General features: G+C 37.6%; 1 protein-coding gene across 1 annotated transcript in view; it reads right to left on the bottom strand.

Moving 5' to 3' along the window:
- The window catches only part of AP2B1 (adaptor related protein complex 2 subunit beta 1), a 130,699-nt gene that overhangs the window by 67,508 nt on the left and 36,125 nt on the right, over positions 1–27,066 (bottom strand). Inside the window, exons 6-12 of the mRNA XM_007105563.4 lie at positions 21,334–21,524; positions 19,060–19,281; positions 18,414–18,534; positions 18,186–18,281; positions 11,069–11,184; positions 9,116–9,281; positions 7,480–7,578 (exon numbers count right to left, since the gene is read on the bottom strand). Of these exons, the coding sequence (XP_007105625.1) occupies positions 7,480–7,578; positions 9,116–9,281; positions 11,069–11,184; positions 18,186–18,281; positions 18,414–18,534; positions 19,060–19,281; positions 21,334–21,524 (1,011 nt within the window). The remainder of the gene's footprint in view (positions 1–7,479; positions 7,579–9,115; positions 9,282–11,068; positions 11,185–18,185; positions 18,282–18,413; positions 18,535–19,059; positions 19,282–21,333; positions 21,525–27,066) is intronic.

Genomic DNA, 27,066 nt, shown 5'->3' with positions numbered 1-27,066 from the left:
AAAAAAACTGCTAAAGAGAGCACATAACTAAGTGCTTCTAAAAGGGGTGACACTTGAATTTAGTGGTCTCGGGTTTTTGTTTTTGTTTTTTGCGGTACGCAGGCCTCTCACTGTTGCGGCCTCTCCCGTTGTGGAGCACAGGCTCCAGACGCGCAGGCTCAGTGGCCATGGCTCACGGGCCTAGCCGCTCTGTGGCATGTGGTATCTTCCCGGACCGGGGCATGAACCCGTGTCCCCTGCATCTGCAGGCAGACTCTCAACCACTGCGCCACCAGGGAAGCCCAGTGGTCTCGTTTTTTTGTGTGGCTGTTTAAAAATAATTTTATACATGGTCGTGGCTAAGAAAAATTTATTATCAATGACACATCACAATTTAGAAATGTATAATATAAAAATAAGTCTCCCCCTATCATCCAACCCTACCCCACCTTAACTCCCCATCCCCCAAATAGCCATATTAACAGTGCACTATGCATCTTACCAGAGAGCTCCCACACATACATATATTTATTTTATACAAAACCAGTTTCATAGTATATATACTGCTACTCAACCTGCTTTCCATATTGGCACATACAGCTGCCATTTTCCACTGTATATGCAACACTGCATCATTATTTACTAGTGTCCTATTGATGAACATTTAGACTGTTGCCTCTTTCTCCCTCCTTCCTACTATTTATTTTTGCAATCATTACAAAGTGGCAATAAATATCCTGGTATCCACCTCTCAGAATGTCTATACAGTGGCATTCATTTATGCATGAATTGTTCCAGTGGTATCATATTATTAAAGGCAACAATCAGTCCCATTTCAATTTCTGTATTTAAAACACATACAAAAATATTTTCTTTAAACTAGGCCAGGGTTTTTCCCATGAGTTTCTACATAAGCAGATGAACTGGTTTATAATTTAGCCATTTAAGGCACATATCATTCAGCTCAATACCGGAAGTGATCCTGATGGTTTTATATAGATTTTCTTAATCATGTATTATTTAATTTGCACTCAAAATGGAGTGCTGGTTAAAAACAAAAAAGCATAAAGAACACTGAGATACAAGTTAATACAGTATAAAAATGGTAAATTTTACCTCAAGATAATCTTTATCACATTCATAGGTTGCATTATTCTAATAGAAATGCACATATACATGTATTATTTATATCAAAATGTTTGTAGTGTTTGAAATGCCAGGGTTAAAAAAAGGAAACAGTGAAACTATCCAATTTAAATGAGTTTGTTTTGTTGCTTGTTGTGAGGGGGGCTAATTTGCTCCTGAGGAAGTGTTTATAAATAGCAGCCTGAAACCTCCTCACTTAGATTTTCATTTGGAAACAAAGCTTGAATATTATGAAACATAAACAAGTTGATTTTTTAAAAGAGCAGAATACAAGTTTCTCCAAGTATCACATCAGGAAAGCAATCCCCTGCCCAGCTTTTATTGATATTTAAATTAAAAGTTAAATTTTAATCTGTATATTCAGTCCCCAAAGCATGTCATTTAAAATTTGTAGACTATGCTTTTTATTACACAATGAAAATGAACACTACACATCACTTAACTGGGAAAACTTAATTTGCCTTTATATAGTAGTAAAGTTGTTAAACATATTAAAATAAACTATATAATACAGCTTAATAATATACTTATCAAAATAACATTTTTTTTACTTCAAATTATTTCTCTCATATAGCCGGTACATAGTTAACCAAATGGCCAAAAAAAAAAAAATTCCTGTGGGGATTCACAAAATACATACTTCTGTGAAAAAAGCTTGAGTCCCCCCACAAATTCAAAACACTGCAACAGGACAAACTTCTGGAGATAGAATCACTGGATCAAAGGGTATACGTACTGTAAATCTTAACAGACACCGACTTAAAAATTTAGTCCTATGAGAAATGAGAAAATGAGTGCAAATTTTCCAGGACTGGAAGTGAAGAGTGGGCAAGGATCTCCACTGTCCAAACTCAGTTATCCTGAGGGGTGATCTGTTAGGACTACTATCAGCTGGCCTTCACTGCCTCACTATTCACATGGAGACCACAATAAATCAGGCCCAGTCAAGGCTAATGACAAGAAAATAGAAACTTTTTATGATTTTAAGGTGCCATTATGTGTTTGGTGACTCAGAAAATTTGGTTTCGGATCTACTGTACTGCTAGTCTGATAGGCCCCCATAAGGATCTCGAGAAAATAGTGTATTTCCAAAAATTTGAGAGCTTCCGAAACAATTCTTACCAGGCAAGCTCTGAAACAGTAATTCTTAAATTATAATGTGCATCAACATTTTAACACACCAGGAAAGCCACTGAAACTGCAGATTCCAGAGTTTCTGATTCATTATGTCAGAAGTGGGGCCCAGGAACTTTTATTTTTAACAAGCAGCACAGGTGATTTTGATGATGACGGTCTCTAGTTCACAGATGGAAAAACTAAGGTGAAGACTTCTTTTCCATGTACTAAAAAGAGTAATTACTAAAGTTTGGACACTTCTATGTGGATTCTTTACTAATTCCTCTAAAACTATCAAAGCGAAAAAGACGAATCTTTGAAATAAAGGCATGGATTCAAGGGTTGGTTTTCTTTTCCCCTAATAATATTTCTAATTATACCACCATTTTATTTAAAATTAGAAGCACAAAGATTTCACATATACTTCACTGTATTCTCAGCATAGATAAACAGTAGGATTAAGTCTACTGTAAAGACAGAACAGTAGTATGACAGAGAAATTTGCCCAGTCACGTCCTGAACCAGTGGATGTAGCAGAAAGAGAACCCCACCACCCAATTCAAATTAACATAACTCAGCAGATCATGCTGCCCTCAACTTAAATATTTATGGCTGGTAACATAAATATTAAATTAGGTTCTTATTTCACGAACTTGAGAAAAAAATTCGAGGAAAATTCCAGTGGAGAAGACTTATATAAATGTGCTTATTCTATTATGCTAATGCCTCAGATTTCATTAACTGGACAGAAAAGGCAAGTCTAGAGAAACTGTTTATTAATTATTTATAGCCAAATATGAAATAATCATCCACAATAATCTTAAAACCTCTAAGTTCACTTATTTATACTGGCTTATGCACAATAATGCTTCAGGCAGGGAAGACAGGGAATGCGTATTCTCGAAAGTCTTTCTTAACTTTCAGACTTGAGAAGCAGCATTAACAGAGTAGAAAAGAGCAAAGACTCTGGAGCCAGGCTACTTGGGTTTGAGTCCTAGTTCCATCCCATACTAATTGGGTCGGCCTCTCTATGTCTCAGTTTCCTCACCTATAAAATGGGAAGAGTAACAGTATTTACCCTTACTGAAAGCCTGGCACATAGTAAGCACTATACAGATGATTGTTGTTACTAAGATTCTCTACTAGTCCTTGTACAGAAAATCTAGAATTAGGAACATCTGATGGTTTATTTATACCCTGCCCTGTTCTAGAAAAGGATTTAGCAAAGCTTACAAAAATACATCTAAGGCTAGAGAACATAAATTAGAAACAAAGGCAGAAAAATGCAAGCCATGATGACCCACACATTTTCTACAAGAGATCCTTAAATTTGATTCTAAGGTTTCAAACATCTGATATGAAAAACAAGTCTAGTCAGATAAGCCATTCAGAGGGGCAGTTAATTACACAGTAATGCATAAGAGAATCCAAAACTGGTTAGGAATTTTTTATGGGGTTTCATAAAGAAAAAACATATAATGGAATAAATACTTTGATAACAGATCTAAAGAGGATAGTTTCTCATGACAACCCTTACTACAGGATGATGATATTAGTGTAATTCAGTAAAAACAATTCTAATAAGGGTCAAATACAGTGCAGTCTAGATCCCCAGCTCTCTACTAATCTGGCTTGATTCAGTGGTAAATTTCAACATCTGTAAGAACATAGGGAATCCTCCCTAAACACTTTATCTCAGGCAAATACTGTAATAAGAGTGAGTTTGAACTCTGACAAGAACCTAAAACACAGCTCTCCTATGCTGCCTGTTAAACACAGATACAGAGGCCTTAAGAGACAATGGAGATGAAGGCAGGGTTCAGAACTTGTGAATACAATAGAGTCTACCAAAGACACTCACCTGATTATGAGGCTAGCCTTATCTATTCAAAAGTGAGTAGACAGGACTTCCCTGGTGGCACAGTGGTTAAGAATCTGCCTGCCAATGCAGGGGACACGGGTTCGAGCCCTGGTCTGGGAAAATCCCACATGCCACGGAGCAACTAAGCCCGTGTGCCACAACTACTGAAGCCCATGTGCCACAACTACAGAAACCCGTGCGCCTAGAGCCCGTGCTCCGCAACGAGAAGCCACTGCAATGAGAAACCTGCGCACCACAACGAAGAGTAGCCCCTGCTCGCTGCAACTAGAAAAAGCCCACATGCAGCAACTAAGACCCGATGCAGCCAAAAGTACATAAATAAATAATTAAATGTAAAAAGTGAATAGAGAAGGAGCAAAGCCAAAATTCTTTTTAGAAAACTGTTCTAACTCCATCTTAACAGAGATACAAATAGGTAATCAAGGGTCTAGACTAGGAAATCTAGAATGCTCAATATAAATATTAAATAACCATTGCCTTGATGGTTATGGAAACTGCTTTGCTTCAGGCAAAGGGAAGTTTAGAAAAAACACTTCAAAGAGCTCTAACAAATAAATTTTTTTTTTTTTTTAGAAGATGTTGGGGGTAGGAGTTTATTAATTAATTAATTTATTTTTGCGTGTTGGGTCTTTGTTTCTGTGCAAGGGCTTTCTCTAGTTGTGGCAAGCGGGGGCCACCCTTCATCGCGGTGCGCGGGCCTCTCACTATCGCGGCCTCTCTTGTTGCGGAGCACAGGCTCCAGACGCACAGGCTCAGTAGTTGTGGCTCACGGGCCTAGTTGCTCCACGGCATGTGGGATCCTCCCAGACCAGGGCTCGAACCCATGTCCCCTGCATTAGCAGGCAGATTCTCAACCACTGTGCCACCAGGGAAGCCCACAAATAAATTTTAAAAGATGTAAAATTAATAATAGGAAAGGTGTATCTATTTTCCATTGTGGATGAATGTCAAGTGGCCTCTCAGCAGTTAAGACGATTTTGACTATTGCACACATACATAAACACAGAATCTTCAATTTGGCTGAAGCATGAATCTGTCACACAATGTAAGCCGAGACAGTCTCTTACCTGATGAGTGATTCTAGGTCACCACCCAGCACTCCCATCTCTACCTTTTCTCTTTCCTTCTTATTTTCTACTTCTTGTGGTAACTTTCATGGAGGGCCAAATATTGCTGATGCTTTGAAATGTGGCCATCAGGGGAGAGTTAAAACTTAAGATACTTTAATAAACAGAAATCCCATGATTCTTGAAGAAAATGAGATTTCTGAGAAAGCTAAGAGACTGTATAATTATCTATTTATCTGTGTTTAGGGAGTTTTCTGAAGTGTTAGTACATAGGCCTCATTAAAGTCAAGTTTACTATATTACCATCTAGAATAAACACAAGACTTCTTTGAATCTGGTTAATTTATACAGAGCTCTTTCTTTCATACAAAGCAGAGAGGCTCCAGGGCCCGTAGCAAAAGACAGAAATGAACTTCAAGGCCCTAAGATGAAGTCAAATACATGGCTAATTTAATGGCAATCACCCTACAGAGTCTGTAATAAGCACTACATGATTAAGAAGGGGCAATTTCCATTCAAAATGGCCCCCTGTAGATGACCTATTAAACATTAACGTGAAAATTAACGTCTAACCTAAACTACTTTGATTCAGAAGATGACCAATTTCTGCTCTTAGTCCCAAGACACGCCTCATCAGTGATGGACAACCTCCCAGTCCACTTTTCATGGACAGATGGTGAGCCATGGCCTGCCCTTGACTCCACATACACATATGGATGCTTCTTCACACTAACCCTAATGGGGTCAAGTGAAGGTTTAGATACTTGGGGGAAATAGCACATTAAAAAGTTCATTCATAATTTGTTGGAGAAATGGAGAAAACTGAGAGGTACAAGGGGTGGAGTGGGACACCTCTATTTTCTGTGAAGTGAATTTTCTGACATCCTTTAACTCAACTACTGTTGGTCAACTGCTCCTTAAAAGATAATCAAGCGATAATTCTCAGTAATGTTCACGTGTACCAGTAATCAGACAAGACAATTATCTTAATTTTTAGTTTCAGGTCTTCTTCACATTTGAGTTCACTGACTGTAAAACATCTGTACTTGAATCAAGTGTCAGAAAGTAGCCTTTGATTCTAGCAGTTTTCTTGGCTGTGTTTTTTTCAGAGTTGTATAGCATATTCTATAAACAACTTATTTAATAAATGTTGTCTGCTCTATAGAATTCCATTAAGTATTCAAATGCCTTATCTGCCCGTCGAATTGCTTTTCCTTAAAATGGATTCCTGGCATTTCTAAAATTAAATACTGTCAGAGGAAAAAAGAACTCTGCATCTATCATGTACCAAATGATGCGCTTTGACCACTTAACAGATGATGTATTGGCAACTATTCAAGGTTCACATTTGTGGTCTCAGTTTGGAACTGGGTTTCAAGAAGTGTCCTAAGTGCACACTCCAACCGTACTAATTAATTACAGGATTTACCATATTTAGTCCTCCAGTTGTGCTCATTATTGATATGAAATAAACCTCTCCAGAGCAAAAAAGAAAAAAAAAAAAAAAGGAATGATGACAGCTCAGAACTAGGTTAAAGAACTATAAAAGAGTTCAAACTTTGTTAATATACAACTATAAAGAGATGAAAGAGGAAAATGGTTAAATTGAATATCTGAATCAGATTCCATGTGTAAACACACATCGTAACTCTTGACAGCCTGCTAAAGCCAGCCTGTTCTCAAATTCAATTAAGAGCATTACTGGATCATGATGGACTGACCATTATACTAGTTACGTCAGAAAAAGTAATTACTTTGATTTCTGTATATCCAGCTGGTTGCCACATTCCTGAAATCAGAACCCTCCCTAAAAGGACCAAAAATACTAAATAATTAAGGAAGCAGCATTAGCACTTTAAAATTACTTAAAGAGAAAGGCAACTTATCTAGAAGGTAGAACAGCACACGAGATATTTGTCAAAGCATTTACCATCTCTACAGGGTACTTTCATTTGAAAGCTGAAATTAAGTCCCCCAGAAGGAGATACTGTGAGACTCAACGTCATTTTCACAAAGTCATGTCTTTCATTAACACTAAAGACTCTAAGTTCAATTTTCATGAATTATCATTAAAACTGGAGTTAGTCAATTCATTTAGAAGCCAAACAACCAGTTCTAATTCAGTAGAATATGTAAAAGAGGCACTGTTTTTATTTTTTTAACAGAATCTAAAGACTGCACTCCTTCCGTTTAAAATCTCTGCAAATGAACCTCCTTGGGAGAAGTTTCACAATTTCCTAGAATTTAAAACAAGACAAATCAACTCCATGCTTTTTTCAGATTTCTTACCTGTGTTGCCAAACTCAAGACCTGTTGTACCAGCTCCTGCGTTTCTGATGGTTTCTTGAGAAACAGTTTCACTATGGCAGTAAGCAGAGTGAGCTGTACCTAAGCAAATGTAATTTAACAGGTAAAGTGAAAGGCATTTGCATTATTCCACATCATAAATTCCAAAGTGGTATTTTCCCAAATATGACTTACTATGAGGTCTTTCTGATTTTGATTAAGAAACAAAGGTTAAAACTCAGCCAATATCAACAATAGCAGTCAAAGGTTTTCATCGACTGAAAACTCACTAGCCTCCTATCTCCAAATTGCATTTTTTGGCATCAAAAACTGCTAGTTTGTTTCTGGCCCAGATAATCACCCATATTTCTTAAAGTACATGCTAACATACTGATGGCAATAAAACTGGTTCCTGACCAAATTCTTTATTATTTACTTCCACCAAAAGCTACAACTTCCAGGGAATTAGGGAATCATTTATCATACTGAGGCAAGAGCCAAGACAGTAGAATTATGCCAGATCACAACCAATTAAGAGCGGTATGCTAGGGCTTCCCTGGTGGCGCAGTGGTTAAGAATCCACCTGCCAATGCAGGGGACACGGGTTTGAACCCTGGTCCAGGAAGATCCCACATGCCACGGAGCAACTAAGCCCATGCGCCACAACTACTGAAGCCTGCGCGCCTAGAGCCTGTGCCCCGCAACAAGAGAAGTCACCACAATGAGAAGCCCTTGCACCGCAATGAAGAGTGGCTCCCGTTCGCGGCAACTAGAGAAAGCCCGTGCACAGCAACAGAAGACCCAATGCAGCCAAAATAAATAAATGAAACAAATCTATTAAAAAAAAAAGAATAAAATTTTAAAAATAATAATTAAAAAAAAAAAAAGAGTCACCTGCCGAACCATGAAACTACTGGCTGGTATATGTTCCTTGTAGGGCCTATTAAAATTACTATCATAGATTACACACATGAACTTCAATTTGCAGTGAGTACAAATGCCGGGGAAAAAGGTTTAATAATTTATCTGCTTCTCTGGGCCTTTGACTCGAAGGTCTCTCAGTTTTGGTAGAAGACAGACAGAAGATGGGAAGGAGTATAACCATCCACAAAGAATCTTTTCAAACTGCACATGCCAGCCTTCACCCCAGACAAAAACCCCAGCTGCAACTGAGCCACAACCATTACTAACAGTAATGGGTAATCAACTTTAGGTGACAGAAAATTAAAAAGTAATAACTACTGCTCTAAGTCAGTAGCTGTCAAAGTGTGGTTCTGGACCAGCAGCAGCAATAGCATCACCACCCTCAACCTTGTAAGAAATGAACATGCTTAGGCCCATCTCAGACCTACTGACTCAGAAACTCTAGGGGTGGGGCCCAGCAACCTGTCCTTTAACACAGGTTAAACACCAGTGCTTAGGTGTTTCTAAGGCTCATTAAAGTTTGAGAACCGTTGTCTAAATTAGGCAGGCTTGTTCCAACAAAAGTTAGCACAACTGAAAAAGGTCACCCCTTTTGGGAGAAAAATGAACATACTATATGTGTATATAAATTCGCACACATGAAACTGCCTAACCTTTACCTTTCCTGAAATCATCCCCAAAACATCTAATACATAAGATATAGATGGGAACTTACCTGGGTGCTTTCATCATGAAAACCTTCCAGGAAGCTCTCTAGTAACTCATCTGCATTGTCAATTCTTTCAGCATATTCTCCCACAATCCAAATCATAGCTGCTCGAGCATCCGGCTCATCCAGTGAGTCTAAGTTCTCACACAAGGTGGCAATGATACTTTCATATCTGATATAACAAAATGGACTACGGTTACTGAAGGCAAAACTGAGAAGTGTATTTAACAATGAAGCCTAAAAGCAAAAAACCATGGACAAGGTACCCTAAACCACCACCAAACTAAGACTTTTAGTCAAGAGAATGTACAGCCTTTAAAGCCAGAAAATTATAAATGTCTTCAATTTTCCTTCAATTATGTTTTAATAACTAGACCATAAATCTTTATAAAAGCTTATCAGATATTCTTTTCACAAGGAAAAACTAACCTATGGTGTAAGATAATACCACTACCTTACATTTCTCACAGTCTTTCTCATAACTAGATCAGAGAATTTTCCTATTACTTTATTTTACCTTCATCGTAGAGGAACAGAAATTCCACTTTACTATTAGGAAAATGGAGTCAGACAACAATAGCATCCAGAAACAGTAATTTTGTCTCTTATCCACCTATCTCTGCTTTCTATAGAGATCTTTATGTTCCTTCCTCCCAAGGTACCCACACTAATGACCTGTTTCTGTAAAGAAATAAGCAGTTCAAGTTATTTATTTTTACAGGTCTATAGCTCTCATTCTTTACCATGTTAAATCCATCTCCTTGACTAATGTAGTTTTAAACATCAGAATGAAATTGTATAATAAATGAGATACGGACAACCTAATAATACACTTAATTATTTGCCCTATTTCCACTGATTAAACCAGGTTCTCGATAATGCTTTCTTAAAATTAAACTATCATGATCCCTCAGTAATACAAACCAGAAATGGACACATTTCTTTACCAAGCATATTAAGATATACACCTCCCCACTTAATCAAGAAGTTTAGAAACCCAACCCTCCTCTTTCCTGGGAGAGTGGTAAAAGTATATGATCCTTTTTCCAAAAATACCATTTCTAGAATTAAAAATATATATATATTATATAATGCTTAATAAAACACTACCTTATTAAAATATTTCTTCTAATTCTGAGTCCACCACTAAGCTAACTAACTGCAAGTCACTTCATTTCACATTATCTTTAACAATAATCAGAAGCCTTAGCACAGTTCATCTCTATGATTATAAGGTAAAATGAGATTTAGGATGCTTATAAGATCTGCTCTTATTTCACTCTTTCAGATTCCTTAATTGTTTGCCTTCAAAAGCAAATCTGAAAAAGTATTTTTTGTTTCATAACTAAGAGGCCTCAGTGTGAAAATTTTTGTGGAGTGAAAATGTAGATTTTGTATATCTTAATGGAAGCAGCTACAATACTTCAGAAAAGGCCTGAAACTCCGATAATTTATTGTTGCATGTTCTATAATTTTCTACAAGTACTAGGTAACATACTAAGTGAAGAGTGAAGCTGTCACTGCCCTGGCTTTTACAATAAGGTGACCATATAATTTATTATTCAAACTGAGACATTTCTGAGAGTGAAAAGCGGCACAATTATTAATTATGCCTGGTAAGTGGCGTAAAATGGATTATGCCCAGACAACCTGGAATATATGGGTATCCTTATTTAATAGTAACTTCATCACCAAAGAATCTGCCTAACTTTAATATATGCCAATTGACAATGCATATTCAGACAGAGCTTCAATTCTTCTAAAAGTGATAAAGCAGGGTGAAAAATCAGATTTTAATCCTTGTGCTAACCAACTTATATGTTTCTGATTTTTAATAAAGTATTCAATTATGACCAGTTACTTTACAAAGACTAATTCTTACCTAGCCAATCTCAAAGTGCCTTACTTAAACATTTCCTAAATGATCTGAGGAAGAGGGGCAGAAGTATTTGGACGTACTTGTTGGGGTATTTGCGGAAGATATCCCTGATGACAACAATCGCCTCTTGGACCACATAATTTACTTTGGTTTGGATGAGATCAAGCAATGTGCTTACACAGCGCTCTGCAGATTGCTGCAAAGAGGAACATAATGAGAAGTCAGATGATCCATCCAATAACACAACCTCAACATAAAAAATTTTTTTTGGAACATTCAGGTGTATCAACTAAACTAGACTAAAAGATGAGGCACTTAATTTGACCACACTATACTAGAGGCTGGGTTATCTGATGGTGATATACTAGATATACTCCAAATTTTACTCATTACAAGAAACAGTTCAAGTGAAAAAAATCATCTTGGATAGCCAGGATGACAGAAATGTGAAGAAAGCATAAGTCAAGGTAGGAGGAAAGAATAAGAATGAAAGAATAAGACAAGGTAGGAGGACTTTATCTGCAGTGCATGAATGAGCACAGACAGAAGGCATCTTTAAACCTCTTGAAATGAAACTGCCAAATTTCATTTGTGCACACAAGCATATTTTCCTGGGAGAAGGTTTACAGTTTTTATTATATTTTTAAAGTTATCTGTGACTCAAAAAACTCTAAGAAAAACCTGCCATCTTCTGGGCTATATAACTGAAAGTCTATGGCCTTAGATAAACTGCAATTTTCCACAGCCTATGGTTCATCTATAAAATAGAATTTAATCTATTAGTCTTTTATTAATGAAGGGAATATGGAAGAATACAAGTGACAAAACTAACGTATTGAAAAAATAAGTCATAGTTTTTAAAAGAAGCGTTCCAGAAGAGAGATCCTAAAAACCAAGGACTGATTTATCATATATTACAATGTATTATGATGGGTCATTCCATTATATGCCTCCTGATAAGATGCAATAGGAAATTCAAAGCAGCATCTAAGAGGTATTCTTGTCAAAAACACTGAACATAAATATTACCAAGCCTCTAGATTTAATTTTCTAAAGGGGATGAAGGAATGAGATAAACAGCATCACTAAAATACTATCAGCAAAATCTAGACTCTGGAAAATTCTACAAGCCTAATGATCTAGTCCTTTCAATAAATGGCACCCAAATAAATAAGTAAAGACTTAAGAGACATATTAACCAAATGCAATGTATAGCTAGCTCTTGTTTAGATTTTGATTTGAACAAGGCAACTGTAAGAAGACATTTAGACACAGGGAAAACTGAACAAGGACTAGGTATTCAATGAGATTAAGAGTTACTGTTTGTTGAGTACGGTAACGATATCATGACAATTTTTTTTTTAGAGGACCTTATTTATTAGATATACACATTGGACTACTCTAATAAGATCATATCTGAGATCTGCATTAAAATATAATAGTAACCCACTCCCTTGAAGGGGGAGGGAGAGGGAGAAGATCAAATGGGAACAGCAATGTGTTGATATTTGTTCAAGATGGATGGTGGGTACATGAGAGCTCATTAATCAATTTTACTTTAGTGTATACCTAAACATTTCTGTAATAAAATCTTTTAAAGGTACTATAACTTAAACCATTCCAAGCAATATAACGAAAACAAAATTGCATCTTGAGGTTATTTATATGAGGTCATATATATGATGATTCTGTTCTCTTTTATTATTGTAGTTTTGCCATTTTTGAATTCTATTTTATTCATTTTCAACTAGTATTTCCTGTGCTGTTATTTCAACAGCAAAACAGTTGGGAAATTTTAAATATAAAAGTTATGATGAATTATAAAGCATGTAAGGGTTAAATTATCAAATTAGATAGTACAAATAAAGAACTCAGTATAGGGCTTGATAGAAAGCTCACATTTACTGAACCCTTAGTTTCATTATTATAATAAAGATAAACAAAAGGCCATTTCCCATGATGCATCAATATTCTAAAACATTTAAGTCTAGGACAGTTATTTTCAAGCAAATTGTCATCTCACCTATGTTGCTTTTGATTAAATTTTAAAAACACCATTAAAGCAGTAGCAGTATGGCAGAGGAACAAAAGTAAATATCCAATCATTGTATATACAAAGTAAGTCCAGAAACAGAGAAAGACATACAGACATATAAAATTTAGTATATGATAAAGGCAACATTTCATAACAGTAAGGAAAGGATGAATTGTTCTGGTGTTTGATCCTCACACTCTTATCTTTAACCAAACCATTGCCATTAAAGTAGAAAAGTGAATTTTATATAACTTTGAAGTGAAGCACAACTTTCTAGGTGTGCCACTAAAGACATCATTGGGAGAGGGACTTCTCTGGTGGCGCAGTGGTGAAGAATCCTCCTGCCAATGCAGGGGACACGGGTTCAAGCCCTGGTCCAGGAAGATCCCACATGCCACGGAGCAACTAAGCCCGTGACCACAAGTACTGAGCCTGTGCTCTAGAGCCAGCGAGCCAAAACTACTGAGCCTGCATGCCACAACTACTGAAGCCCGAGTACCTACAGCCTATGCTCTGCAACAAGAGAAGCCACCGCAATGAGAAGCCGGCGCACCACGACGAAGAGTAGCCCCCACTTTCCGCAACTAGAGAAAGCCCACATACAGCAACGAAGACCTAATGCAGCCCAAAATAAATAAATAAATAAATATATTATTTTTTAAAAAAAGATACCATTGAGAGAAAATGGATAGAACTCACTACATAAGGAAATGTGAACTTCTATGCATCAAGAAGTCAAATGAAATCAAAAGGAAAATAATTGGGAAAATAACTATCAATGAAATGATGGGGTATTAAATGAATACCTTTAATTAATTATAAAAGACTTTAAAAAATCAATGTGGAAAAGATAACACATTGAAAAAAGATACACATGCCATGAAAAGGCAGTTCCAAATGGCTAAGCATGATGAAAAAAATGTCACCTCAACTAGAGATCAAAGATTTAGCTACAAGGATCCTCCTTATAACCATTATTTGGAAAAAGAGCAGAAACAACTTTAAGGTCCATACAGGAAGGGAAAGGCTAAATAATTATGAAGCAATCACACAGTATGTCTACAAACCACTAAAAATGATGTAAAATATTATCAGTAACATGGGAAAATGTCCATGTATAATAAGAAAAAAAGCAGACTACAAAACATAAGTAAATAGCATTTGTAGAATGATCTTGTTTTTGTAAAAAACACACCTGTTTATGGAGGACTATGTAAACAAAGACTTAAAATCATGTCCATATCATCTCTGGGAGGGTAGAACAGGGGTAGGAGAAAGCAGAGTGTTCTGCTTTTAACTTGTCTTACTTTATGATTTTATGTAGTAAATACATATGGGTTTTGTTTGTATAAGACATAAGTCAGTACCTTATCTTGAGCTACAAAAATGAGAAATGGTAAACACCAAAGAACAGAAGACTGGGAAGTGAGGAATACCTTAACTTAGTGACTTAATCTCTCTCAAACAAAACCAAACATATAAATAAATCTCGCAACAAATAAAATCATTTTATTTGTAGAAAAGGAGGGCAGGGGTTTATTTCTTCCTTAAAGAAACAGGTATACACTGTAATATATACAGCTTTAAATCTGTCAATCATACCTCAATAAAGCTGGAGGTGGGGTGGAGAGTAAACTCTATTAAAAAAACCAACCAGGGGCTTCCCTGGTGGCGCAGTGGTTGAGAGTCCGCCTGCCGATTCAGGGGACACGGGTTTGTGCCCCGGTCCGGGAAGATCCCACATGCCGTGGAGCGGCTGGGACAACAGTGAGAGGCCCGCATACCGCAAAAAAAAAAAAAAAAAAAAAAAAAAAAACCAACCAAACAAAAAAGAATAGGCAACAGTTAATGAAAAAACAGTACTATGAAATTGCTTTTTCATTGTTATTTATTGACTCAGTGGCTTATGCTTAATCTTTAACCTAATCAACTTAATATGATAAAATTACACATTTTTTTTACCTCAGGATACTTAAAGCAACAAGGAAACACCTGTACTTATAGTCATGATAAAAAACAACGCCAACTCTTAACACCCAAATTTTACAACAGGCCCTGTTATCTTAGCTAAGCACTAACATAAAATTATTTTTTTCTCATCTGTCATATCTTTGAAACCAACTACACATTAAAAAAGGGTCAGATGCCCTGAGAGAAAAGCAGCAGCTCAGTCTGGAAGCTACAGAGAAAGGCTATTACAATTACCTCTCTGGTTCTTGCCCTTGTCCCACAGATAGGTTAGTTAAAAACAGGCAATCACTGCCTCTCCTGCCCCAATAACTGTGTCTGGAGTAGGCAACTCTTTCCAACTAATAACTTTCATGATTTAACCAGTTCTAAGAAAAGTTCTTAGGCAAATCCAGGTAACTGGAGATAAGAGAACACTAGCTAAAGGCAGGATTCTTGAAGGCTGATCTTAAGCTTCCAAAGGAAGTTCATTCCTCACACACTCTCATATTCCCACCAGGGCACCCTGAATCAAAGGAAGAAGTGAGAGCCACCAGAAGTTCATCTCTTCCAGAAGATGATCGATAACTTTTCCATTTAGTCACAATAGACGGTACTAACAGCCGCTAGGAATCTAGATGCTTTGAGAACACTTTCTAGTAATTCCAGGGATAGAAAAATCTCTTTAACTTTGGAATGAGACTCTTTGCAAGAGCACTGCCAGAGAGGTTAGTAAGACAATGACATTCTGGCAGTGAAAAGCACAAAATGACTCTTCTGCTACCAAAATAGCTCTGAAAATTGTCTGCATTAATACCATAAGTAGGTGGCTATTCCACAATGAGAAAAGAAAAAGAAAAAAGTTAAGTACTGGTGGTAAGTTAAGAAGTGTGGTAGTAAAAAAAAAAAAAAGATGTAACACATCAAGATCCAATGAACAGATTTTCCCATTTCTCAAATGGAGCAACAGAAGTATATATTAAGTATCTGAAGCAACTGAGCTGGCAGAACCAGAAGTAGAAACCAGGATTAATTAACTTCTTGCTATAACAACTAGTCTACTAAATGATTTATCAGTGGTAACTATATGAAGCAGCATTCAGTAAATAAAAACAAGGAAGGCCAATTAGTAATTTGGCTTTCAGAGACACTTCTCTGACACAGCATCTGTTTCCTTCTGTTCCTGTGAAGCACTGGTTCATACCGTACAAATTATTTTAGTAACTATCCTTGTGAAATCATATGGTCCAATCTGACTCAAAGTAGAATTGCAGGGACTTCCCTGGTGGTGCAGTGGTTAAGAATCCACCTGCCAATGCAGGGGACACGGGTTGGAGCCCTGGTCCAGGAAGATCCCACATACGGCGAAGCAACTAAGCCTGTGCACCACAACTACTAAGCCTTTGCTCTAGAGCCCACAAGCCATAACTACTGAGCCTGCGTGCTGCAACTACTGAGGCCCACGCGCCTAGAGCCCGTGCTCTGCCACAAGAGAAGCCACCGAAATGAGAAGCCCCCGTGCACCGCAACGAAGAGTAGCCCCCACTCCACAACTAGAGAAAGCCCGTGCGCAGCACCAAAGTTAAGAATCCACCTGCCAATGCAGGGGACACGGGTTGGAGCCCTGGTCCAGGAAGATCCCACATACGGCGAAGCAACTAAGCCTGTGCACCACAACTACTAAGCCTTTGCTCTAGAGCCCACAAGCCATAACTACTGAGCCTGCGTGCTGCAACTACTGAGGCCCACGTGCCTAGAGCCCGTGCTCTGCCACAAGAGAAGCCACCGAAATGAGAAGCCCCCGTGCACCGCAACGAAGAGTAGCCCCCACTCGCCGCAACTAGAGAAAGCCCACGTGCAGCAATGAAGACCCAACGCAGCCAATAAATAAGAAAAAAAAAGCAGAATTGCACATAGTCAAGTAGTAAGAACAAATATGGAGCTCTCAATCCACAATATCGTTGTGAACAGAAGCCATCATTAATTGCAACAAATTTCTGAATGAAGAAAAACAACAGAGGCTTGGTGACTGATGAAGCAGTGCATTTTAAGTTGTAGCCCTTAATACCTACTGGAAGGCTGCAACCAAGCTAGAACCAATCTGCCCTCTAAGACCACAGAGAAGCTCTTCAAGAGGACTTCCAAGTAAAGATCAACTCCCTGCCCTAAAGCAGAAACCTGCTAGTCGACAGCCCTGCCTATGTGCACAAGTCCTGACAACTTTCTGTCATCTCATTTTTAATATAAATAGGCAGCAATTCACTGTAAGTATGGAATACACTTCAATTAAAAAATCATATATAGACATGCAACCATCGCCATAAAATACTCCAGAAAATTCAAACTGAAGAAACAAAACCAAAAACTGTAATTCACATCCCAAGAGATTTAAGAAACTATTGCAACCACAAAAAAAGGATTGCTATGAAAAAGTACCCATAACAAGAAACAGCAATGAAGGGAGGCTGTATGGAAAGACAGCTGTGCAGAAGACAAGAAATCAACCACCCAGACTGGAGTAAGGACTGGAAGGACAGAGGACTGGAAGAGAGAAGGGTCTAGAATGAAAGAAAAGTTTTATAAATTTGATATTATGCTTAAAAAGCTGGAAGAAGATAGGAGTGCAATGAAGGCACAATGAAGTTAAAAAAAAAACAAAACAACAAAGGCCATTATAAACTCCAGAAAAAACAAAAGCCTTTTTAAGAAAGAAAACACAATCATTTGATTGTGCAGGCTCTACATATTTACAGGCATAATACACACAGTAAGCTTTGCAAGACTAGTTGATAGAACAAGAAATAAAGATATCTCAATTTACAAAGATAATATAGGAACAAAAACCTCATGATATAACTATAGAGGGGATCTATACAGAAGGGTAGAAGTAGGAGTGATGGAGTATAAGAACTAAGTTGCTTCTCTCATAGCAGAAAGTTAAAAGACAATGTCTACAATTGGTAAATCAATAAATAGTAGCATAAGGATATTAGAGATACGGAAGTAATCAAAATAACTAAAACTAGGAACAGAGTTAAACATGATTCCCTCAGGAAAGAGAGGGACCAGGGACAGCTACTTTACATTAAAAATTCTTTAATATTTTAACAATGTGCTATATTATTTTGATAAACTTAAAAATGTATTTTAAGGAAAGAGGTAAAGACAATACCCAGAGTCCCATAACGTGATCACAACTACCATGGGACACTTGCCTCCACCTTGATGGCACACCGTCCAATGGCCCGCACAGCTTTGCGCACAAAGTCGACATCCACCTCTGTGGCATATTCCTTCAGTTCTGCCAGAACCTGTGAAAAATCCACGAAATGAACAATCATTAAGGATTCTCCAACAGCAATTTCATGGCCTAGGTTTTTCTGAAGGCCAGATCTTAAGATCTAAGTTATTAGATCTTAACTTGAATCTACTTTAAGTCTGACCTGAGCAATGTTGGCTTGGGAGGCCAAACGAATCATGATGTCCAATTTCTCTAGTTTCACATAGATGGGATCATTGTACTTCACAAAGAAAACTTTGATCTCCTGCTTCAAGATTTCAGGCCTGTGGTACACAGAAACACAAGATAAGGAAGGTGAGGCATATACTGATATATCCTTCTGAGTCTGCATGAATACCTAACCCGTGCTTCTCTGCTCTCCATTCACACACTCCACTCCAGGGAAAAAAACTCACAAACTTCCTCTACACCCCTCTAACCAGATCCATCTGGCAGACTATTTTTATCCTTTTTAAGGGGCAAAGTATATATTGCCAAGAAGAACCACTTGAAGAACAACAACCTGATCTAAATTACAGCCTGAACCATATTAAGCAGACACTAGCTATCATACAACTAAGAGTTCCTTCAGAAAAGAAACTAAATTGTAGAGCAACACCAGCCATTCATTGTAGGAACACTCTAAAATCAACTGTTAGCCTCCTGACCCTGGGCAAGTTGCTCTACCATACAGTATTTTCATTTCCATACATTAAGCAGAGTTTTAACCCAGTCCTCTTTAATACTGATGTTATTAAGTTTAATTCAAAATTACAAACACTTTAATAACCAATTCATTTTTTCCCAACCTTTTCTGGACGATTAGGTTGATGTTCCTCAGGGCGACGTACTGCACCTCTGGCTCCCCAGACAGCAAAGTGACAAGCGGAGGGGCCAACTTCTTCAGCAGCATATTGTAGTAGTCAGAGTCCTTGGGTAACAACTCTAGAAATTTCATTAGGACTTTTACTGCTGAAAGCACCACTGCTGAGTTGGCATGAGATAGCCGAGGAGTTACCCGCTCACAGATACTGAGGACAGAAAATGAAAATTAGTACCTTAAATTATAATTTCTTTGCTCAATCCAATCTATAAGGTAATGCTGTCAGAGGTTCCCATGGCCCAAGTATAAAGAAATTAGAAAATCAGTTAGAAAAGTCAAAACTCCATACATAGATAAATTTGGGATCCAACACTGCAGACGTCTCATTCCCAGCAAACTACAAGCAGAGCAGGGATATCAGAAGACTTTAGGAAACCAGCAATAAGGGATGTTCAAACTGGAAGGAAACTAGCCAATACCCAAAACACCTGAAGCTCACACCATTTACCTTCCTATTTTATAGTCCTCTCTGTCTCCCCGTATTATGTAAAGGCTCCCTGCCTCACAGCCCATTTCTCCTCAGCCTGTAGGAAGTCAAATCAAGCATTCTGAGAGTCATTTCATAGTGAGAGATATCAACCAACTGTGGCTGAAGTTTCACTGTAAGATGCAGAAGGAGATGGGCTGACACCCAACCTCTTGCATTCAGCATAAGGGAATCTAGGAAAGGGTGTTTGTTTGTTTGTTTTTAACAACACAATACCACTGCAATACTCTCTCAACCTCATCCCCTTCTCCTAGTCCCTGCCACATACACTTAAATGTCTCATAAAATATAGAATATTTAGTTATCTATTGAGGGTTCTTCAGAAATTAACCTAATTTTGATAGCTCTTAGGCAACATGAGTGGCTAGCTGACTCAGTTAAGGACACAAGTAAGCTGTGTTTTTCTCCCTTCCTCCTGTATCTACTTGGCTGACTCCCTGACCTCCTTTAGGTCTTTATACAAATGCTACCTTCTCGGGGAGACCTTTCCTGACCACCCAGCATTTGTTAGATCTATTCCTTACTTTATCTTTCTTGTTAGCACTTATCATCATCTGAACTATTATATGCTGTATTACGTATACATATTATATACACTTCTGCCCTATCCCTCAGAATAAGTGTTCCATAAGAGCTATGATTTTTGTCTGTCCACTGCTATATCCTCAGAGCCTAGAACAATGCCTGGCATACAGCATGGGCTCAATAAATATTTGCTGAGTGAATGAGTAAGTGTGAGATGTCAATGACCAAGAGAAAATAAAATTGTATGTAAAGTTCTTTCCAGAAGATATTTGTACTTTCAGTGATGGAAAGAAACTATCAGGGTGAGCTTTGGTTAAATCCAGAGGGAACAATTTCCCAGACAAGTGAAGAGCACTTACATTATAGTAGCTCGAGCTTTAGCTGGGCAAGGAAGGTTCCTATCTACCATAATTAAAATGAAGAGCCAACAATTCTTCAGAATTATTTTGCCTAGTACAGTGCCTATATACACAAAATGCTCAATAAAAACTGATGATACCTCCAATTCTGTAAACTAAAATGTATGTATGTGTATATGAAATTTAGTAGTCAGTATCTGATAGTCAAAGAAAATCTGCAACACTAAAGTGGTAGAGAGCTGAGCAGAACAATCCAGGTGTGCCTTCCAAAATCTTCTCCAAATTCAGACTGATGCGATTCCTATATCGAATGGAAGACATCCTACATTTTGCTGGCTCCAACACAGTTTCTCTAGTACTAATTATAGGTATAAGGCAGCTCAATAACTAGCATCAAGCCACTTACTATGTATCTAAAAGAACGAAAATTTTGTTACTACAGTGAGAGACACTCAAAAAACCTTTGTTTGCCAAATGGCTAGGAATTGCTGTATGGGAGATGTGAGACCATGATGAGGGAGAGTTTTTTCAGAGGGTTGTAACTACACTGTTCAAAAAAGAAATGAAAAATACACATCTCCTCTTAGGAAGAGCTTTTTTTTTTTTTTTTTTTTTTTTTTTTTTTTTTTTAGGAAGAGCTATTTTTGCATGGTTTACTCTACCACCTAAAATGTTCCTAAATACATTGAGAATATACCACGGGATAGCAATATCTACCCCATAAGCCACTGATTTTCTCAACGTAACAGACCCTTATTCTAATACAGACTTACTAGAACTTATTGAACCAGGCAAGACTCCTAGATACTATCCAGAAAAACAGACTGACCTCTGAGCCTCCCGGTCATCTTTAGGGTTGTAATTAGACAGGCAGTCCAGGATGAAAATCTGGCCCCATTCGGTGCACTCATTCAGGGCTGTCAGTAGCTTATTAATGTTCTGTGGATTCAGATCGAGTAAGTTGCTGTTTGGGTGAGATTCACTGATTTCAGATAATGCTGCTACAGCATTAGCCACCACCTGGGAAAGAAGCAGATATGACCTTGATTTGTCAAGAACAGTACAACTATTTCTCTGGATCACTTCATAGATCTCAACTCATAACCGTTCCTGAACATTTTACCCAGTCAGCTAGAAAGAGATATACTGCTTTCAAAACATATAATAAACCACCAATGATGGCATATATAGCTTCCTCATGGTCAGGCAACACAGAATTAAACAATTCACATATTAGCAGAGAGTCCCTCATGATTTACTGTTAAAACATTAATAATTTTAATAGTAGTCAAAACTATCAGTAGAATTAAGACACATGAACAGCTGTAAAAGAAGTGAAGGTTAGGACTTCCCTGGTGGTCCAGTGGTTAAGACTCGTGCTTCCACTGCAGGGGGGGATGGGTTCGATCCCTGGTTGGGGAACTAAGATCGCACATGCCTCGCAGCCAAAACAAAACAAAAAACACAAAACAGTGAAGTTTAAATATGAAACATGTACATTAGGCAATGGAAAGAAAAATCTAGGCCAAACAATTTTATAGGTGTATGGGTGTGCATGTACTGGGGGGTGGGGAGGTGATACTTCAGGTGTCAATCACACCTTAAGTCTCAGAGTAAGAAAATGAGACCTTGAAACCATAGTTCAATGTAACATGATGTTGGGAAAGCACATTATCTCCGTAAAATTCAATTTCCTCATCTGAAAATGGGATAATTTAATCCACCTCACAGATTAGCTTCAGTTTGAGGATAAAATCAGATGACTTATGTATAAGTGCTTTCTACAAAGCCTTATACAAAGTTAAGGTGGTAATATTACCATAATTCCACAAAACTAAGTTGCACAGTTTTTCACATTAACATCTCTGAAGTTGGGATATATTTAATAATCAACGGCATGTCAGTTTAATAGGAGGTATTTTTCTTTCTACGTAATACAGGAAATAATAATGCATCTTAGAATCAATGACATATGGTACCTCAAATGTATCCTTAACTCAGGAAGTATGATAAATGAAAAGTTGCTACCAAATATGAGAAAGTACACTTGTATCCTGACTTACAGACCCAGAAATCCATACTAGCTGCAAGAAAAAAAAGTGGACACTTTATCAAAATTACAGATTATGTCTAATTTAACTAAGAAATCTACAACCAATGAATGTTTAAAGTAATTTTAAGATTATAAAAACACCCAAAAATAACCAAAACAGACAAAAAACTATAGCTCTGTACAAATGAATTTAAAACCACATTTTGCAGTGAGGCTCTCAGCTGTCGCTAAATATTAGCACAGTAAGGCTATATATAAATATTCTGTAAGCATAAATGAGATGCAATAGGTAGCAGCTTCATTAATTATGTATATTGAAAAGATTCTCAAAAATGTCAACTCATTTTTAGTTCTTACTAAAGTCCCTGTTAAAAGCTTGAGAAACTAAGAGTTGTATGATTATCCTTTTGCTAGCAAGAGGAGAAACATAATGCTTACAGTTTAGCTATTGATTTTAATATCCACATCACTTGGGTACTCTGCAGATTATCCCAGTATATGATTTTACCTAGAAGATAAATTCTAGAGAATATGATTTTTTAAATCAAATAATACATTTATGACAGTATCCATTAACTAAGATAATGATGCCACAAATGGAATCACCTTCAGTTATAATTTAGTGATCAGGACAAAAAATTCCAAGATGAAAAAAAAATCAAAGGTTCACTTGGTATGATTACGGATATAATATTTTATTGTGATTAAGACAAATCGAGAAAGATTATCTAGTCCACCTATCACATGGTAGCATGCATGAGGTTCTTTCCTAATTTTTGTTTGCCAACCACACCATCAAGCATGGCCTTTAGTAAAAATTAAAAAGCATGAAAAGTGAAACAATAGTCTCCATCATCTCAGTGCTTTACATGCAGGGAAAAGATACTGTGTTTCCCCTGTATAATATGCTTAATACACCGGATTACAGGATAAAGGATCAAAATGTCACACTGGAAGAACAAATGCCTGTTTTCCTCTCTTGCTGCCAACACATGCCCAGTCTTGGTTACCAGTTTGGCCAAAACAAATGTCCTGTCACAACTTAGCATTTCTGCCAGTCAAATTTTTTTAATGTTAAAAAAAAATTAAATATAAGGTCTGTTAACAGGAAATGCTGACTAGAATAAACAATTAGAATTCCTCTGCTAACATCACAGGTAATTGGAAATTAAACCAAGTACATAATGCAGCTAATGAAGTATATGTTCTGGTGGTAAAACAGGCAATTTTCACTTATTATCACATTAAAACAAGAAAAGAAACAGGGAAAAGTAAATCTAATTAAAAGATCCAGAGAGATCAGATTATAGGATTATGTTTAGAAAAGTCTGCATGGGGAAAAAAGATCACTGCCAAATGGTCACTGAGCCAATGACTGACCAGAGGAGATGCACCCCCAATAACAAAACTCTACTGCTATTCCTCTAAAATTCCTTCTATTCTACCTTTCCACTTTCACCTCTTAATCTTCCCATTCATACTGGTAAGTTTTCAGAAATATACTGAGGTGGGCCCATAAAGAGCTGCTTAGAGTTCTCCTGGTCAGTAAGTCATGCTTCTCTCACTCTAATGGAAACTTAAAATGAGCATCGAATCTCAATCAGGAAAAGACTGACTTCAAGACAGCAGCTGGGTAGCTGGGGTATACAAGACAACTCACCTGTCTCTGTGTTTCTTTGGAATTTTGTATAGAATGTAGTACATATATTATCTGTCTTTAAAAACAAACTTTAAAAATAATGGACTGAAACATGATTTACTTCCTCTTCCCAGAGAGCCTTCTCCGAACAATAATTCATTATCAAAAGAAAAAATTTGACTCTTGCAGTAACTGCCCTGGTTTACTAGTGTATTAAAGCAAAGGTTATGTCTCTTTCCCTTGTACCATCACTTTGAATCTGAACTAAGACTAACACGCATAACATTTTCCCCCCTAGAAAACTGGCAGTTCTTTTAGGAAACACTGCCATGAAGAGAAAAATGGCCTTTTAATTACAGTCTCAGAAAAACTGGAGTTCCCAAGAAAGAAAGGGGTTTCTAAAGGAAGTTTTGCTTTAAAAATGGATTTATAAATAGGGTTTAAGTGAGTTTTCTCAGCACATTGGTTGATTTACAAAAAGCTGGCATCTAGGTTACAAAGGAACATTACCCCATAGCATCAAAAAATTTTTTTTAAATTCATCTTGCCTCCCAATTATGGTAAACTCTGTTCTTTGGGAGACTGCAACGAAACATTCCTCCTCCCCATCCCACCCCCACCCCCTGTAGACCTAATATAATATGTATACTTTACAGATACAGATATTAAACACAAACATATACATACATACAAAAGTATGCGCGCACATGCATGTGTGTGTGTATAAAATCACACTCAATACTAGACGAATTTTTCTCTGCCCTAACTACAGATTTCCCTTCAATTTGACAGTTCATTGTGGACCCTTGGAGTCTGCTGAACTTTTTTTTAACGTAAGCAATTTGTGTTTTGACTTACTTTATACTATACCTAATAGAATTGGACAGAGATAACAGACAATAATAGCTAAAACTTACTGAACGCTTACTATGCCATTTACCTTCCCAGCAACTCTAAGGTAGTTGTTATCAAAATCCACCTATTACAGATAAAGAAATAGGCTTTAAAAATGAATTTATAAATAGGATTAGAGAAATTCAGTGACTTGCTTAGCCAACAAAGCTGGAAAGGGAAAATGCTTGAATACAAACTCAAGGCCTGTATCTGATTCTAGTGTCTGAGTACTAATCACTCTGCCGGCTGCATTTATAGAAGTTCCAAGAGCTGTGAACTTCAAATGGGGGAAAGGGAAAGAAAAATCGTAGCTGGGGAGAATAATATAATCAAAACATTATTTCCAGGCAGATTTATACAAGGAGAAAAATGTAATCTCCTACTTTATATATTTCAGAGATAATCACATCCTAGCAGCACTTCAAAGAGGCAAGATTTACTATCCACCTATAAAATCTGATTTATAAGCTACCCCTATCTCATATGCAGCAATTCTGAGGACATAAATTTGACATTACTTTTTTTAATTTTATTTTTTGGCTGCGCCCTGCGGCTTGCGGGATCTTCTTCCCTGCAAGTGGAGTCTTAACCACTGGACCACCAGGGAAGTCCCAGACATCTTTTTTTTTTTTTTTTTTTTTTAAGGAGCAAGCTGGAGCGGTGGGTATGATTAAAATAAAAATGATCCTGTAAAAAAAGAACTCTAGAAGGAAATCTAGATATACATTGGGAGTGGAGTATCACAGACAGAGCTCGTTTAGGAGAAATCTCTCACACATTTCCCTGTCCCTCTGAATGACCTCTCTAATTTCATTCATTTTCATAGCCTCAGAACCCAAGAAAGATAGCACTTCCCAATATAGTGACTTCCTCCTATTAACTATATTTAGAAGACTTTCATTTCTAGCAATGACCTTCAAGGTCACACACCCTGAACAAACACTTCAATTTTCCCACTCAATTTACAATCCTTTTGGCTGCTGCCCCTGAAGACTTGAATAAATTGAACGCAGTAGAATAACTGACCAAAACTATTATAATGGAAAATAACGGTGATTTGCATACTTTTATCCTCTTGAAAATCAGCAACAGTTCAGAATCTCACTTTCTTCTTTATGGAGTTGCCTCAAATAACACGCTAAAGCACAGGGCATTTATTCTAAGCACGTTTCAGTCATTATTGTCTCCTTAAGAACACAATGACTGGACTTCCCTGGTGGCCCAGTGGTTAAGAATCTGCCTGCCAATGCAGGGGACACGGGTTCGATCCCTGGTCCGGGAAGATCCCACATGCCGTGGAGCAACTAAGCCCGTGCGCCACAACTACTGAGTCTGCGCTCTAGAGCCCTCGAACCACAACTACTGAGCCCGTGTGCTACAACTACTGAAGCCCACGCACCGCAACTACTGAGCCCACATGCCACAACTACTGAAGCCCACGTGCCTAGAGCCCATGCTCCGCAACAAGAGAAGCCACTGCAATGAGAAGCCCATGCACCACAACGAAGAGTAGCCCCCGCTCGCCACAACTAGAGAAAGCCAGCGTGCAGCAACGAAAACCTAACGCAGCCAATATAAATAAATAAATAAAAATTTTTAAATGCATTATTAAAAAAAAAAAGAATACAACGACTATACGGTACCAGTTAATTTTACAGTCATGCTTTAATCCAAGACACTGTCCAGACTGCCAACTAATAATATGCTGACTACACATGACATCCTGTAATGTTCCGTTTTTTTCACCATCTTCTTTCCCAGAATGAGGAAGCTAAGTGAACACATCTACCTAGTGGAGCCAACACATCCCATTACAGCAAGAAAGTCTGAATATCTGGAAACAAGTAAGATTTAAAAATTAGACTCGGGCTTCCCTGGTGGCGCAGTGGTTGCGCGTCTGCCTGCCGATGCAGGGGAACCGGGTTCGCGCCCCGGTCTGGGAGGATCCCACATGCCGCGGAGCGGCTGGGCCCGTG

This window comes from Physeter macrocephalus, chromosome 14 (genome assembly GCF_002837175.3).
Source record: "Physeter macrocephalus isolate SW-GA chromosome 14, ASM283717v5, whole genome shotgun sequence".
In the NCBI taxonomy this organism is placed as follows: Eukaryota; Metazoa; Chordata; class Mammalia; order Artiodactyla; family Physeteridae; genus Physeter; species Physeter macrocephalus.
This window is presented reverse-complemented; position numbering and strand designations above follow the sequence as displayed.